We start from the raw sequence: 18,194 nt of genomic DNA, 5'->3' as shown, positions 1-18,194 counted from the left end.
CTGGTTCTCGACTCTCCAGCCAGAGAAATCAGCCTCTCGGCATCTACCCTGTCAAGCACCCTCATAATCTTATATGTTCCAATGAAATCACCTCACATTCTTCTAAACTCCAGAAAGTATAGTCCCATTCTACTCAACCTCTCTTCATAGGACAAACCTCTCACCCCAGGAATTAATTTAGTGAACCTTCGTTGCACCGCCTCAAAGGCAAGTATATCCTTCCTTAGATAAGGAGACCAAAACTCTGTGCAGTATTCCAGGTGAGGTCTCACCAATGCCCTATACAACTGTAGTAAGACTTCCTTACTGTTGTACTCCAACCCCCTTGCAATAAACGCCAACATGCCGTTTGCCTTCCTCATTGCTTGCTGCACCTGCATAATCACTTTTTGTGTTTCTTGTACGAGGACACCCAATTCTCCCTGAACACCAAATTTTACTAGTTTCTCACCATATAAAAATATTCTGATTTTCTATTCTTCATACCGAAGTGAATAACCTCACATTTCCCCACATTTTACTCCACCTGCTACCTTCTTGCCCATTCACTTAGCCTGTCCATGTCCCTTTGCAGACTCTTTGTGTCCTCCTCTCAGCTTACTTTCCCACCTAGCTTTGTATCAGCAGCAAACTTGGATACATTACACTCGGTCCGTGCATCTAAGTCATCAATATAGATTGTAAATAACTGAGGCCGAAGCTCCGATCCTTGCGGCACCCCACTCGTTACAGCCTGCCAACCTGAAAATGACCCATTTATCCTTATACTCTTTACTGTCCATCAACCAATCCTCTATCCGTGCTAATGGATTACCAAAACTCCATGAACCGAATGTCTTTTGAAAATCCAAATATACGACATCCATTGGTTCCCCATCAACTATCCTGCTCGTTGCATCCTCAAAAAACTCTAATAAATTTGTCAAACACGATTCCGCTTTCATAAAACCATGTTGACTCTGCCGAATCATATTATGATGTTCTTAGTGCAATGTTACCACTTCCTTAATAATGGATTCCAGCATTTTCCCGACGGCAGAGGTCAGGCTAATTGACGTGCAGCTCCCTGTTTTCTCTCCCCCTCCCTTCTTGAATAGCGGGATAACATTTGCTATCTTCCAATCACTGGGACAATTCCAGAATCTAGAGAATTTGGGAAGATCATAACCGATGCATCCACTATCTCTGCAGCCACCTCTTTTAGAACTCTCGGATGTCGGTCATCAGGTTCAGGGGATTTGTCGGCTTTTAGTCCCATTAGTTTGTCCAGTACTTTTTCTCTAGCGAAATGAATTGTATTAAGTTCCTTCCTCTCATTTACCCCTGGTTCCCCATTATTTCTGTTCTGCTTTTTGTGTCTTCCACTGTGAAAACAGAGAAACAAATATTTGATTAACGTATCTGCCACTTCCTGATTACCTATGAAAATTTCTCCTGTCTCAGAGTCTAAGAGGCCAACGTTTACTTTTGCTGCTCTCTTCCTTTTTACATCGAAACATAGAAACAAAGAAAATAGGAGCAGGAGTAGACCATTCGGCCCTTCGAGCCTGCTCTCCCATTCAATATGATTGTGGCTGATTCTTTATCTCAATACCATATTCCCGCTCTCTCACCATACCCCTTGACGACTTCTGTGTCGAGAAATCTATCAATGTCCTACTTAAATACACTGGGTCGAGAATTCCATTGGTTCACCACCCTCTGAGTGAAGAAATGTCTCCTCATCTCAGTCCTAAATGTCCTGCTCCGTTTCCCAGCCTGTGACCCCTCGTTCTGGACCCCCCCGCAGGGTAAACATCCTCCTTGCATCCAGCCTGTCCAGCCCTGCCAGAGTTTTATACGTTTCAATGAGATCCCCTCTTATTCTTCTAAACTCTAGTGAATACAGGCTTAGTCGACCCAATATCTCCTCATACGACAGTGCTGCTATCCCAAGAATCAGTCTGGTGTAATTTCGCTGCACTCCCTCCATGGCAAGTATATCCTTTCTTAGGTAAGGAGGCCAAAACTGCACACAAACAGGTGTGGTCTCACCAAGGCCCTGTATAACTGCAGTGAGACATCTTTTCTCCTGTACTCAAATCCACTTGCAATGAAGGCCAACATACCATTCGCCTTCCTAACTGCTTGCTGCACCTGCATGCTTGCTTTCAGTGATTGGTGTACAAGGACACCCAGGTCCTTTTGTACATCAACGTTTCCCAATCTATCACAAGTTAAATAATACTCTGCCTTTCTGTTTTTCCATCCGAAGTGGATAACTTCACATTTATCCACGTTATACTGCACCTGCCATGTATTTGCCCACTCCATCAACTTGTCTAAATCGCCTTGAAGCCTCTTTGCATCATCCTCACAACTCACCATCCCACCTAGTTTTGTATCATCAGCAAACTTGGAAATATTACATTTGGTTGCCTCATCCAAATAAGGGGACCAAAGAACGGATCCCTGCGGTACCCCACTAGTTACCACATGCAACCCCGAAAAAGACCCATTTATTCCTACTCTCTGTTTCCTGTCTGTTAACCAATTTTCAATCCATGCCAGTATGTTACCCCCAATCCCATGTGATTTAAGTTTGCACACGAACCTCTTATGTGGGAGTTTCTCAAAGGCCTTCTGAAAATCATAATGCACCACATCAATTGGTTTCCCCCTTATCTATCCTACCAGTTACACCCTCAAAAACCTCCAGTCGGTTTGTCAAACAAGATTTCCCTTTCGTAAATCTATGTTGACTTTGTCTAATCCCATTGATACTTTCGAAGTGTCCTGTTATCAAATCCTTTAGAATAGACTCGAAGTGAGACACACACACAGACACAATACACACACACTGACACAGCAGACACTGATACACATATGGACTCTCACACACACCGATACACACACTGACAAACACACACACACGTGTAGGTTGAAACGCAAATGTGAGGGGTCTGAAAAGAAAGTTCTGAAACATCGTCGGCAGGAATTCGAATCTGCCCGGGGAGACCCCAGTGAATTTTTTATCCATCGCCCTAAACAACCCCCGCCACGACTGCTTGAGCTAAGCTCAATGTTGCTCACTTAAAATTGCCACGATCCATCGCTCTGCAACAGACGGGCACCAAGAACGACCATGTCTCTGTGTGTAATGTGTGTGTGTCTCACTTTTTCTGAGCTTTTCTGTGTGAGTGTCCGTTTCTCTGTCTTTCTCTCAATAGTCCAATGTTCCGTTTGTCTTCTGGATTACCTGCTGCACCTGTATGTTGACTTTTTTGCGTTTCATGTACGAGGACACCCAGATCGCTCTGTACCGCAGCATTTTGTAGTATTTCTCCATTCAAATAATATTTTGCTTTTATATTTTTCCTTCCAAAGTGGGTGAATTCACATTTTCTAACATTATATTCCATCTGACAAATATTTGCCCATTCGCTTAACCTGTCAATATCCCTTTGCAGATACTTTGTGTCATGCTCGCAACTTGTTTTTCCATCTATCTTCGTATCATCAGCAAATTTGGCCACAATACACTCAGTACCTTCATCCAAGTCATTGATATATAATGTAAATAGTTGAGACCCCAGCACTGATCCCTGCGGCACCCATCAGTTACAGATTGCCATTTTGAAAATGTCCCTTTTATCCCGACTCTTTGTTTTCTGTTAGGCAGCCAATCCTCAATCTATGAGCTCTTATCTTGTGCCTGTTATTCTCTGCGAGGTAAAGGCCAGAAGCAGTGGCTGCAGCGTGGCAGGAAGCGGCAGAAGGCACGGGCGGGTGCAAGCATGGAGAATAACAAGCAGCAGGGATACCACCTTTTATGTGGCAACTTAACGAATGCCTTTTGGAAATCCAAATATACTGCATCCATTGGTTCCCCTTTATCCACCCTGCTCGTTACCACCTCAAAAACTCGAATAAAATTGTCAGACACGATTTCCCATTCATAAAACCATGTTAACTATTCGAGATTGTATTATGAGTCCGCGAATGTCCTGCTCCTACTTCTTAATAATGGATTCTTACATTTTCATTTCACACACACTCGGGTTGGTTGAAACGCAGAGATGAAAGGTATGAAAAGAAAAATCTGAGCCGTAGTCGGCAGGATTCGAACCTGCGTGGGGGAGACCCCAATGGATTTCTAGTCCATCGCCTTAACCACTCGGCCACGACTACTTGCTCGACTTGCGATGCTGCTCACTTAAAATCGCAATAATCCAGCGCTCTGCAACACAGAGCCACAGAACTTGAACAGGTGTCAGCCGTCGCTCAGGTGGATCGGGTGCTCAGGCGAGTCACTCGTTGGTATCGTGATGAATAACACAACCAATCAGACAATTAAACCTCGATTCAAATCCACGTGGGACAATGAATTTCTACTGCCTTCAAAACCTTTGTTTTCATTTGTCTCCAACATTGGATGTGTGAAAAAACACGAATAAACTAACTCGGACAATCCCACTTTCCACAGTACAATTTCACTGATATTTCAGCGATTTTAAATCTTGCTCTCTGCGTCACCTCGATGTCAGAACCACAATAATGAGCAAGAAATGAAAGGCAGAGTTGTGAGCAGACCCGGGCTAATTCAGCACCCCGAGGGGGTGATGGAGGCAGATTCAATCATGGCTTTCAAAACGGAACGGGAGAAAGACTTGAAAGGAAAAAAAAATGCAGGGCTCCGGGGATACGGAGAGGGAGTGGGACTAGCTGGATTAGTCTTGCATCGAGCCGGCATGGACTTGATGTGCCGAGAGGCCTCCTTCCGTGCTGTCACCTTTCCATGATTCTGTGATGCAAATGGAAGGAGAGTCAATGAGCAGCAAAAAAATGTGACGGTAACAACAACTACCAGGAGTGGGGTTCGAACCCACGCGGGTAAAAACCCATTGGATTTTAAGTCCAACGCCTTAACCACTCGGCCATCCTGGTTCGTCCACAGTTGAGGTTTATGTGTAATATACTTGAGTGTCACTTCTACTACGCTTTTCTTTGTCATCAAATAAATGCTGACAACAGATTCACTGAAATTCGAAGAATGTCCAACGCCACCTGTGGTGAATGTTCATCACCAGACGACACCAGCTCCTCGTTAGTATCGTGGTGAGTATCCTCGCCTGTTATTCGGCCACCCGTTAGTGTGGTGTTGAGGGACAGAGAGAGTGAGGCATCGGAAAGGGCGCAGAGGAGGTTTGCCAGAAAGATCTCACATGCAGCAATGAAAAGGATGGCCAGTTCATCTGCTTTTTGGTGGTGTTGATTATCGTCCAGGTTTCGAAATTTGAGGAAAGCAAGTTTCCACAAACAGCAATGACAGAGTGACAGGTGCATGAGGCAGATGGAACAAGAGTGTCAATGAGCAGCATCAAAATGTAACAGAAATAGGATTCAAAACATCCCAATTACAGAATCAGATGGATTTTGAATCCAATGCCTTGACCACGCGGCCATTCTAACCGTTGAGTGTCGCCGAGGGGTTCAGACGATGGACTAGAAATCCATTGGGATCTCTCCGCGCAGGTTCGGATCTTGCCGACTGCGGATCCCATTATCTGCGTTTCAACATGCAGCAAACTTCTTGTGGAATTACTCATTCTTTCGTGAATTAAAAATGCCCGGCTTTTAACACCTCGAGTTGTATGCTCATTGGAATTGATCTGCATGATTTCACGGAATCTACGATTGAAATAGAACAAAAATGTGCCAAATGACCGATTATCTGTCTCTCTCTGTATGTTTAAGTCACCCGATGTGTATGTTTCCGTGTGTGTGTGTGTGTGTGTGTGTGCGCACGCACCTCACACTTTCTCCGTTTTTCTGAATGGGTTTCTGTCCCTTTCTTTCTCTCCCACACTCTCTCCCGCGTTCCTCACATAATTTGACTCTGGACATGATCCAACAAAGAGATGGAAAAGTGGTCGCTCAGTCTTCTTTCACCAGTGGCCCGTGGAAAGTTAAATAAAGTGTCATTCAGCACCAGACCGAGTGGTTAAGGACTGAGATCCAATTATGTGACACCAGGGTGAACCCCACTCCCGGTAGCTCTTTAATTTAATCCCGTTACACTTTCATACTGCTCAGGTCCACTCGTTTTCCATCGGCATTATGGACCTGTTACTTTGTCATTGCGGTTTGTGGGACCTTGTTGTGCGCATGCTTCGAAACCTGGATGATGATCCTCCCTCAATCAACACCACCAAAAAACAGATTAACTGTTGGTTCTGATATCGAGGTGAAGGGTGAGGCACAGAGCAGCTTTTAAAATCGCTGGAATATCAGTGAAATTAAATTGTGGAAAGTGGGATGGTCCGAGTTTGTCTTTCAGTGTATTTTCCGCATCCAATATTGCAGATAAATTACAGGAGAAATGAAAGTGAATCTGTTAAAGACAGCAAAAGTGTAACCTCCCAGCCGGGGAATTGAATGCTGGTGTCCCGCGTGGATTTTTCTCTCTCTGAGTACACAGATTTCAATGTTGAAAACGTGACAGGAACATTCTCTCCAACACGAATTAAATAGAAGACACTTGGAAATCCATGAACACACATTGATAGCCTCATGGTAGCACTGGGTCTGGATATGGAATGGCCGGTTCAAATCACTGGAGAATGACAAGAATCCCATTGTTTTAATTCTGTTTGGGAATCAAATCACTTCTTTAAATTTTTAAAATATAGCATCGAGCATTATAGGAACATAAGAACATAAAATAGGAGCAGGAGTAGGCCATACGGCCCCTCGAGCCTGCACCGCCATTCAATAAGATCATGGCTGATCTTCGACCTCAACTCCACTTCCCGCCCGATCTCAATATCCCTTGATTCCCCGAGAGTCCAAAAAATTATCGATCTCAGCCTTGAATATATTGAATGACTCAGCATCCACGGCCCTCTGCGATAGAGAATTCCAAAGATTCACAACCCTCTGCGTGAAGAAATTCCTCCTCATCTCAGTCTTGAATGGCCGACCCCTTACCCTGAGACTATGCCCCCTAGTTCTCGACTCACCAGCCAGAGAAATCAGCCACTCGGCATGTACCCTGTCAAGCACCCTCAGAATCTTATATGTTCCAATGAAATCACCTCTCATTCTTCTAAACTCCAGAAAGTATAGTCCCATTCTATTCAACCTCTCTTCACAGGACAAACCTCTCACCCCAGGAATTAATCTAGTGAACCTTCGTCACACCGCCTCTGAGGCAAGTATATCCTTCCTTAGATAAGGAGACCAAAACTCTGCGCAGTACTCCAGGTGAGGTCTCACCAATGCCCTGTACAACTGTAGTAAGACTTCCTTACTGTTGTACTCCAACCCCCTTGCAATAAACGCCAACATGCCGTTTCCCTTCCTCATTGCTTGCTGCACCTGCATAATCACTTTTTGTGTTTCTTGTGCGAGGACACCCAATTCTCCCTGAACACCAAATTTTACTAGTTTCTCACCATATAAAAATATCCTGCTTTTCTATTCTTCATACCGAATTGTAAAACCTCACATTTCCCCACATCATACTCCACCTGGCACCTTCTTACCCATTCACTGAGCCTGTCTATATCCCTTTGCAGACTCTTTGTGTCCTCCTCACAGCTTACTTTCCGACCGAGCTTTGTATCACCAGCAAACTTGGATGCATTACACTCGGTCTGTTCATCTAAGCCATTGATATAGATTGTAAATAGCTGAGGCCCAAGCACCGATCCTTGCGGTACCCCACTAGTTACAGCCTGCCAACCTGAAAATGACCCATTTATCCGTACTCTATTTTCTGTCCGTTAACCAATCCTCTATCCGTGCTAATGGATTATCCCAACTCCATGAACCCTTACATTGTGCAACAACCTTTGATGTGGCATCTTATCGAATGTCTTTTGAAAATCCAAATGTACGACATCCATTGGTTCCCCTTTATCTATCCTGCTAGTTGCATCCTCAAAAAACTCGAATAAGTTTGTCAAACACGATTCCCCTTTCATTAAACCATGTTGACTCTGCCGAATCATATTATGATGTTCTAAGTGCCCTGTTACCACTTCCTTAATAATGGATTCCAGCATATTCCCGACGGCAAGAGGTCAGGCTAATTGGCCTGTCATTCCTTGTTTTTTCTCCCCCTCCCTTCTTGAATAGCGGGATAACATTTGCTGCATTCCAATCCACTGGGACCATTCCAGAATCTAGAGAATTTGGGAAGATCATAACCGATGCATCCACTATCTCTGCAGCCACCTCTTTTAGAACTCACGGATGTTGGCCATCGGGTTCAGGGGATTTGTCGGCTTTTAGTCCCATTAGTTTGTCCAGTACTTTTTGTCCAGTGATATTAATTGTATTAAGTTCCTTCCTCTCATTTACCCCCTGGTTCCCCATTATTTTTGTTATGCTTTTAGTCTCTTCCACTGTGAAAACAGAGAAAAAAATATTTGTTTAACGTATCTGCTTATTCCTGATTACCTATTATAATTTCTCCTGTCTCAGCCTGCAAGGGACCAATGTTTACTTTTGCTACTCTCTTCCTTTTTACATCGAAACATAGAAACAAAGAAAATAGGAGCAGGAGTAGACCATTCGGCCCTTCGAGCCTGCTCCGCCATTCAATATGATCATGGCTGTTTCTTTATCTCAATACCATATTCCCGCTCTCTCCCCATACCACTTCATGCCTTCTGTGTCTAGAAATCTATCAATGTCCTTCTTAAATATTTTCAGTGACATGACCTCCACAGCCTTCTGGGTAGAAAATTCCATTGGTTCACCACCCTTTGAATGAAGAAATTTCTCCTCATCTCAGTCCTAAATGTCCTGCTCCGTTTCATAGCCTGTGACCCCTCGTTCTGGACTCACCAGCCAGGGGAAACATCCTCCTTGCATCCAGCCTGTCTCGCCCTGTCAGAGCTTTATACGTTTCAATGAGATCCCCTCTTTTTCTTCTAAACTCTGGTGAATACAGGCTTAGTCGATTGAATATCTCCTCATACGACAGTGCTGCTATCCCAAGAATCAATCTGGTGAAACTTCGCTGCACTCCCTCCATGCCAAGTATATCCTTTCTTCGGTAAGGAGGCCAAAACTGCACACAAACAGGTGTGGTCTCACCAAGGCCCTGAAAACTGCAGTGAGACATCTTTTCTCCTGTACTCAAATCCATTTGCAATAAAGGCCAACATACCATTTGCCTTCCTAACTGCTTGCTGCACTTGCATGCTTGCTTTCAGTGATTGGTGTACAAGGACACCCAGGTCCTTTTGTACATCAACGTTTCCCAATCTATCACAAATTAAATAATACTCTGACTTTCTGTTTTTCCATCCGAAGTGGATAACTTCACATTTATCCACGTTATTCTGCATCTGCCATGTATTTGCCCACTCAATCAACTTGTCTAAATCACCTTGAAGCCTCTTTGCATCATCCTCACAACTCACCATCCCACCTAGTTTTGTATCATCAGCAAACTTGGAAATATTACATTCGGTTGCCTCATCCAAATCAGGGGACCAAAGAACGGATCCCCGCGGTACCCCACTAGTTACCACCTGCAACCCCGAAAAAGATCCATTTATTCCTGCTCTCTGCTTCCTGTCTGTTAACCAATTTTCAATCCATGCCAGTATATTAACCCCAATCCCATGTGATTTAAGTTTGTACACTAACCTCTCATGTGGGAGTTTCTCAAAGGCCTTCTGAAAATCATAATGCACCACATCCACTGGTTCCCTCTTATCTATCCTACCCGTTACACCCTCAAAAACCTCCAGTAGGTTTGTCAAACAAGATTTCCCTTTCATAAATCCATGTTGACTTTGTCTAATCCCATTGATATTTTCGAAGTGTCCTGTTGTCACATCCTTTACAATAGACTCGAGCATTTTCCCGACGACTGATGTTAGGCTAACCGGTCTGCAGTTCCCTGTTTTGCCTCTCCCCCCTTTTCTAAATAGTGTGGTTACCTTTGCCACCCTCCAATCTGCAGGCATTTCTCCAAAAACTATACAGTTTTTGAAGATGACAACCAATGCATCCACGATTTCCATAGCGAACTATTTTAATACTCTGGGATGCAGATTATCAGGCATTGGGGATTTGTCGGCTTTCAGTCCCATTAATCTCTCCAGCACTATTCTTTTACAAACACTAATTCCCTTTAACACCTCCTTCTCACTAGACCCTAGGTTCCCGAGCATATCTGGGAAGTTGTTTGTGTCCTCTTCCGTGAAGACAGAACCAAAGTATTTGTTCAATTGCTCTGCCATTTCCTTGTTCCCCATTATAAATTCTCCCGTTTCTGACTGTAAGGCACCTACATTTGTCTTCACTAATCTTTTTCTTTTTACATACTTGTAGAAGCTTTAACAGTTTGCTTTTATGTTCCTTGCAAGTTTACTCTCATGCTCTATTTTCCCCTTTGAATCTTTTTTGCTGTATTATAAACTGATCCCAATCCTCAGTCTTGATACATTTTCTGGCAACTTTATATGACTCCTCTTTGGATCTAAAATTATGCTTAATTTCTTTTGTTAGCCATGGTTGGGCCGCTTTTCCTTTTGTGTTTTTGCGCCAGAAAGGAATGTATAATTGATGCAGTTCATGCCTTCATTCCTTAAATGTTAACCATTGCCTATCCACCATCATGGTAATCCCCAATCTATCACAGCCAACTCACTCCTCATTCTTCGTAGTTTCCTTTGTTTAGATTTGGGACCCTAGTTTCGATTGGACTATTTCACTTTCCATCTAAATGAAGAATTCTATCATGTTATGGCCATTCTTTCCAAAAGGACCACGCAAACAAGATCATTAAGTAACCCCTTCTCATTGCACAATATCCAATTAGGGATAGCCTGTTCCCGAGTTGTCTCCTCAACGTACTGGTCTAAAAAACCATCTCAGACTCGCTCCAGGAATTCATCCTCCACAGTATTATTACCAATTTGGTTTGGCCAAGTCAAGATGTAGATTAAAGTCACCCATGATTACTACAATGCCCTTGTTACATGCATCTCTCATTCCCTGTTTGATGCCATTCCCTATATTACCACTGCTGTTATTGATTCATGTTATCATGAAGAATCTTTTTTGTTTTCATTTTATTCCGTTTACCTTATTTTATGGACACTGCACAAATGGCGGATGAAAATAAAATCAGCAATCATTTTGAGAGAATTGTTGTAACCTGGAGTTCAGGTTACATGAGCTGATGCCTGATTGCTGGACGCTTAACTTTCAAATATTGATTGGTAAAAAATGGTCCTTGACTGGGCACAGTTTACACTCCAGGGATTTGAGCAGAAAATCTAGGCTGACACTCCAGTGCAGTACTGAAGGAGCGCTGCACTGTTGGAGATGCCGTCTTTCGGATGAGTCGTTAAACTGAGGACCTCACAGGTGGATGTAAAAGATCCCATGGTACTATTCGAAGAAGAGCAGTGGAGTTCTCCCCGATGTCCTGGCCAATATTTATCACTCAACCAACATCTAAACAGATTATCTCATCATTTTCTTCATTGCTGTTTATGGGAGCTTGCTGTGCTCAAATTGGCTGCCTGCATTACAACAGTGAGTACAGTTAAAAGTATTTCATTGATTGTTAAGCGCTTTGGAACAACGTGACACTGGGAAAGGCGCAAAAGACATGCAAGACTTTCTATCTTTCTCATTCTGCATGGGGTCATTTGACTGAGATAATCTGATACACCCCTCTACCCATGATTCCTCTCTTGATTTGTGCTTTTTGCATACATAAATATTGTTTTTTTTTAATGTATATACGTGTAGATAGCCCACGTCTATTTTTCTGATTGGAAGAATTTTGATGAAGAAGATTCTCCACGCCCGAAACGATAACCTTTGTTCTTTCAGATTTAGAATATTTTGCTTTTTGTTGCAGTGCTGTGGGACCCTGTCCAGTTTACGAACACAGCAGAAGGGGTAAGAGGACAGGCTGATTTAATACAGAATACAGCAGGTCACTGGGAAAGTTACACACTGTACAGTGCAGCTGATAAAACTCCTGCTGCAAATAAAAGGCAGGGTCAGTTACACAAGACTGAGTGACTTTATTGTGCAGCCTCCAGGCATCATCTTTACAACTGTCAAAATTAAACCCAAAATCTGTTCCCCCAGAACAGACATTAACTGGCTCGCCTGCTTCATCTGCTGCTGTTCTGCTTCTGCACTCACCCACTCCAAGCTGATTACAATGAGTTGTTTTATGATTATTTCGTGCTCTCTGTGTGTTAATCACATTCCTGTCTCTACCTTGCTGTTTTTTTTATCTGTCTGCCTTTCACTGGTTCTGTCTCTCTGTCAATATAATTATCTTTCCCAGTCTTCTTTCTGGCATTTTTCTGTCTTGTTACTTCACCCTCTTTTAATTTCTATCTCTGTATCACTGTTCCATTTCTACATTTTTTCTCTGTCACCCTTTGCTTCTCTCTTTATATCTCTATGTTTCTGTCTTCCATCTTTATCTCTTCTTTCCATTTGCCTCGCTGTCCCTCTCGCTCGTTCTCTCCCCACTCTCTCTGTCTATCTCTGTCTTTTTTGCCTTCTCGCCCCCTTTTCAACTCTTTCTCTCTCTTTCGCTCAGCCTTTCACTCTCTCTGTTCTGTCTCTCCTTTTCTTTATTTCTCTCTTCACTTTCTCCATCTCTTTCTTTTTTATGAATTCACAATCAACTTTAATTTCGTTGTACGCAGACTACGTAAATGCATAATTAATTCTTGCACATTAGTCCAACATTATCTTTTATACAAATGAAGAAAAAGTAACAGTAAAATTGGATGTTTTTTTCAACATAAAAATACCCATTTCTTCTGTTCAGATACATATATAGTAATTATATTCATAAACATATTTATTTACATAGCTGTCTCCTCAGTTCAGAATTAATTCATTGTGTAAAGTGTTTTGAGATGTGTTAATATAAAGGGCACTATACAAATTCCGTTTTAATGAATTACATTGTCCATTTGTAGAGCAGCAAATATCCGCCTCTTTCTTTTGTTGTCTCACTTTGTCTCTTTTGCTGTCTGTCGCTCTCCTGCACTGATTCTTTCTGTGTCTCCAGTTCTCTTTGTTTCATTCTTTTGTCTCTATCGCCCTGTTTCAATCACTCTTTGCAATTTTCCCTGTGTGCCTCTCACTTTCTGTCCACTTTCCTTCTGCACCTCTGAGTTTCTTTCTCCATTTGTCCACCTGTTTCTCTCAACCAGCTCTCGCTGGTAAATTCCCTCTCTTTCTCTTAATCTGTGTTATTCATTTCTTGTCTCTGATTTCCAATGGAAATATGCTCCTTTCCTGTTTGTGCTTTTTCTCCCTGTATTTCTTTCTCATTATATTTTTCTCCTTTCATGTTTTTCCATCTCTCTTGTCTTTTCTATTTATCTTCCTGTCCCCTCTCTGTTTCTGCCCTTTATTCTTTCTCCCTCTCTCCCTCTTTTCTGTTTATTTCTTTTTCTTTCTGATTGTCTCGAGCTGTTTCTCCATCCAAATCTCTTACTCTGTTTCTTTCCGTCTTTCTTTAACTTGTTAACTGTCCTTTTCTCTCTGCCGCTTTCTGCTCTCCGGTCACTTTCACTTTCTTTTTCTCTACGTCTTCCTTTCTATCTCTTTCTTCACTAGTTCTTTCTCAATGATCTGCTTTTCTCTCTGTTTATGGCTCTAACTGTCTCTCATTTCCCCTTTCTATCTGCCTCTATATGTAAGTTTATCTCCATGTGTAACCCTGTCTCTTCCTCTCCATGCCTTTATCTATCTATCTATCTATCTATCTATCTATCTATCTATCTATCTATCTATCTATCTATCTGTTTGTTGGTCTGTCTGTCTGTCTATCTCTCTCTGTCATTCTATCTCTCCATTTATGTGGAGTGCACCCATTCTGATCAGGCCCACAGTCGCTACTTTCATTGACAGGTTTTCCCATTTTGCAGGGCGGCCATTTCGTTGAAGTCCAGTTGAGCTCTTTCGTGCCGCCTGTTGGAGCAACAATTCATGTGTTGTCTGCAGAGCGAATCACGCCTCAATGGGGCAGATTATCAATATAATGTAACATCAGAATCAGATGTAAAATTATTTCAGCGAATATAAAATGTACTTTCCATCCGGTGGGTCGTGCAGGGGGTGGATTATGAAATGGGTATAAATAGTTATTGTGCTTGAAACCCTTCAGCCCTTTCTACGATTTAACGAATTTAACAATTAGATTGAGTGGGTATTTCACCGCGTTCTTCAGCTCCTCTCTGAATTTAGCCTGGGTCAGGACATAAATACACGTGTTTGTGCAGGAACTGAGAAGCTGCAGCATTCCTGATGTGGCTTCTGTGATATAACGAGGGTCAGTGTAGGAATTATAATACCGAGTGTCTGAAATTCGCCGATAAATGTTATTTACAACCTGGGTCACCCATAATAGGATAAAACTGCCCGATATACTGAAGAGTAAAATGATGGATTTATTTCGGTTCTCCATCTCTGGATCCTTCTGATTCTCTTCATTGCTGCGGCCCCGGAGTCCCCTGCGGACTCGACTGGCCACTAAAATACGTCTGACCGTCAGAACATTGAGCAGCAAAATCAGAAAGAACGGGACACAAGGGGTTAAAATGAGGTGAACGAACTCATATGCGGCCCACACTGGGGAAGTCCGGAAGTTCAGTTCAAAGACACAATCCCGGAGAACATTATCAATTATAAGGTAAGGTTGATATATAAAGTACCAGGGAACGCTCTCTGAACAGCCCAACACACTCACTGTTCCTATAACTACAGCCGCCGTTTTTTCGGTGCAATATTTTGTTTTAAGATTCTCACAACAAATGGCCACAAATCGATCAAAGGTGAAAGCGACTGTGAGCCAGACAGAAACCACTGTGGCTGCAGAACCCAAGAACATAATGGGACGACACACGGGAGTAATGAACAAGAATGAATTGGGGAAATAACTTAGACCAACCCGTGTCAATATCAGATCAGTGATAACGACCAGGAGATCGGCCGCTGCCATTCCCAGCAGGTAGCGACTGATACACTTGGAGAGCCCGCACTTTCCTCGGGACAGGATCACAATCGCCAACAAGTTAACTGTAAGAGAGAGAAAAGGAAGCAGAGAAATTACTGATCAGACCTGGAGCCAAAGCAGCAATTTGACAGGATCTGGGGTTAAATTTCCAGCTTTGTTGCTGCATCGAACGGTGGAAACTGATTCATTCACCTGGGCAGCGCTTTCGGGCAGAGAAATGTTTATAAACTCAATGATCAATAATGAATTGTGAAATCGATAAAGAAAGTGAATAAATGAGCACTGGATCCACTGGAAGGGCCGAGTGAGAGCGCAGTGCCGGTGGGGAAGGGAGAAGGAGTTTTACCGAGCGGGAATCCAACGGGTTTAAGCCGAATTTGGGCTCCAGACTGACGGGAAAGAGAGCGAAGGCCGGAAAGGTGAGGGGACAGGGGGAGGTGAAGCTGGTTTGTTGCCCTGGGTTAATAGAACCGACAGAGGCTGACACAAAACGGGGAAAGGCCGAAAGCGGTGGCCGTGAGTTTGAGGCTTCGGATCGAATTGGAAGAGGCAGCTGGAGACCGAGGTAATGAGTGAGATTGGGAGGGAGACAAGGAAAAGGACATGTCGGAGCAGGAGGGGAGTTAGGAACAGATTGTTTGGGAAAGCGGATAAACTGAAGCAATGGATGAGGAGACAGAGGATTCAATGTGGTGGTTGGAGAGGCTGGGATTCACATGGAGAGACTGCAGCAGAGTGTGAGATGAAATCTAATCTATCGGTCCCACTAACACAATCCAACTAATACATTGAACGGTTCATTTCAGTGGTTATTGGTGTCAGGGAACAGCTCTTTGGATATAAAATGTGTTCATTAAATTTACTTTGCACATTCAATTAAAACTAAATTAAAATATATGAATTAAATCAACCTCGTTCTTCAGTGAATTCTGCTGATTCTGAGTTTTTGAATACAGTATCCGAATAATTCATTAGGATCAAGAAATCACTAATTCTATTCTTTAAATACATTTGAATCATGTTTATTTATTCAGTCAGTGAATAAGGAAAAGTAACAATCACCAAAACAGACTGAGGACCTGAAAACGATAAACACACCCAGCGAGAGTGCAATAAAACTCTCACAATCTGACAACTTCCTATTAACATCTTCAAGTCACATTTCCTCTTCCTAATTTGTACTGGAAGTTTCAACAGTTCATTCCGATGAATGATTCACCGCATGGCCGCTTTATCTCTGTCTCTCTCCCATTATCTCTCTTTCTCTCTCTCTTCTCACGTTCTTTCTCTCCCTGCCTCTCGTTTTCCGTCTCCGTCATTGTCTCTATCGCTTCTCTATCTATTATTCTGCCATCTCTACTCTTTCTCAATGCCCCTTTTCACATCCGATTCAATCCTAACATCCTGTCCCTTTATTCTGTTAACCAGTCCCGTGTTCCACCGATCCTATTCTCAGTGTCAGTTTGTTAAATTGTGAATCATCTGTGGAATATTTTAATGTTACTACAGAACATCTAAGTCTCCACCTGTTCGCCTGCACTGTTTGCTTCATCTCCAAATCATGGAAGAAACAGAATCAAATGCCTCTTCCAGACCGACCTCACAATAATTGAAATTCCTTCTCCTGTAATTATAAAGTACACCATTAGATGGAGCTGTTGTTCAATTCACAAAACGCCAACATCACAGCTGCTGCAAAGAATCGACAGACAAATAGAAGGGCTCAGGATTCCAATGGATACAGTGCAAACTGATTTATCATACCCTCAAAACATTGCATTTTACAATGAACTCATCCACCGTGACACAGAGAAGGAGATATGAAAGAGTCAGCAGCAAACTCAGTTCAGTAGCCAGAACTTTGGAGCTGCGCCAGACACACACAAATGTTTCATAAGAGTGAGAACCAATAAATACATTGAAATCCCAGTTGAGCTGAACCATGTTATTGGGGAGGGAGGACATTGCGCTGCCTCCTTGTAACACTGAGACCGTGAGCTGTCTCGTTATCAATCACTCAAAACACATTTTTGAAAAAAATCTGCAGGACACGTTCGTTCCACAACATGAAACTGTTCCGAGCTCCTGATGGTCTGATACCAGCTCTTAGCCCAGACACCTGATTCCAATACATTTAGTACAGAGAATAATTCAGTGACAATGCCTGGGTTGGACATAAAAAGTTCATTACAGATATGAAGGAATTGCTAAAAGACCGAATGTTTGCTATTGAGGAGATGCCATTATTGAACAGTACACTTAGTGCAGACAATTATCCAGTGACAAGGTCAGGGTTGGATACACAAAGATCATTACTGCTCAGTCCTGTAACTGAAAGAGCAGAGACTCCATCAGTCAACTGGTAGAACAGAACAGGCGACTGTGTGAGACATTCAGGGAGCAAAAATATTTTGCCAAGTACAGCAGCACAGTTATCACCGATTTACACCATTAACAGCTGAGATAACAGCTTACCCGGCACTCCAATTACTGCAAGGGCAGGATAGTAAATATCTTCTATCTGATAAATTATTGGATATTCCATTTCTGTGAGAAGCAGTCACTTCCGTTGTTCTGGTAACCATAACTCTGGCAGGTACTCTGAGCTGATACATTCCAATGAACCCTGATTTATACAGGGGACAAGACTCCACTGCACGGTTATACTCCTGATCATTGCTATTAGTTACAGTCACTTAAACAAACACATTACATCAGCAGCTTTGACTCCGATATAAATAATGCGGTGGATATATCACAAACATCTCAAAGTCCAGGACATTGTCTTAATGAGGCCTCTCTCAGGAATAAAGTTAAAAACAGTGCTCATATAGGACTGATCCAACAATAATGAGCGGCTTCATTTACAGTTTTCATATAATTGTATTGTCCATGTTCACTCTTTGCGATTCATTTAAAATTTATACCGATTTATCCGCCGTGTACATTAAATCCAGGGTCTCAACCAGACCCGTTTCACTCTGGTCCTGCAGTTTACTAGTTATAATATGAATTCTGAGTCTCTAACACGAGGAGATTTAAAGGGCAGGTTGAGGATTGCAACCTAGAAATGACTGTGGGTGATATTAAGGGACGGAGACTGAAAGTGCCCCATTGAGATTCCTCACTTATCGTAACTTTGACGTCGTATTCGACCCCGTGCTGAGCTTCTGACCCCAGA

General features: G+C 42.7%; 1 protein-coding gene and 2 non-coding genes across 3 annotated transcripts; all 3 read right to left on the bottom strand.

The window, feature by feature from the left end:
* Positions 1-4,087: 4,087 nt before the first annotated feature.
* On the bottom strand, positions 4,088-4,170 carry trnas-aga (transfer RNA serine (anticodon AGA)). The gene has a single exon. It is a non-coding gene; the product is annotated as a tRNA-Ser (tRNA).
* Positions 4,171-4,843: 673 nt separating this feature from the next.
* Positions 4,844-4,926, bottom strand: trnal-uaa (transfer RNA leucine (anticodon UAA)). The gene has a single exon. It is a non-coding gene; the product is annotated as a tRNA-Leu (tRNA).
* A 9,244-nt stretch (positions 4,927-14,170) lies between these two features.
* LOC137315771 (probable G-protein coupled receptor 139) lies at positions 14,171-16,332 on the bottom strand. Its single transcript, XM_067980261.1, has 2 exons — positions 16,293-16,332; positions 14,171-15,075 (listed from the first exon to the last, which is right to left on the bottom strand). Exons 1-2 carry the CDS (start codon positions 16,330-16,332, stop codon positions 14,171-14,173), a joined length of 945 nt encoding a protein of 314 aa, XP_067836362.1.
* Positions 16,333-18,194: the final 1,862 nt, after the last annotated feature.

The sequence above is a fragment of the Heptranchias perlo genome, unplaced genomic scaffold (genome assembly GCF_035084215.1).
Source record: "Heptranchias perlo isolate sHepPer1 unplaced genomic scaffold, sHepPer1.hap1 HAP1_SCAFFOLD_56, whole genome shotgun sequence".
Lineage (NCBI taxonomy): Eukaryota > Metazoa > Chordata > Chondrichthyes > Hexanchiformes > Hexanchidae > Heptranchias > Heptranchias perlo.
The sequence above is the reverse complement of the archived record's forward strand: the minus strand, read 5'-3'. Positions and strand labels throughout refer to the sequence as shown.

Excerpts from the sequence above, each read along its gene's own strand:
- LOC137315771 (XM_067980261.1), bottom strand. The coding sequence starts at position 16,332 with ATGACGGAGACGGAAAACGAGAGGCAGGGAGAGAAAGAAC. Across the intron at positions 15,076-16,292 it reads GAGGCAGGGAGAGAAAGAAC|TTAACTTGTTGGCGATTGTG; the intron begins GTGAGAAGAGAG and ends TCTCTCTTACAG.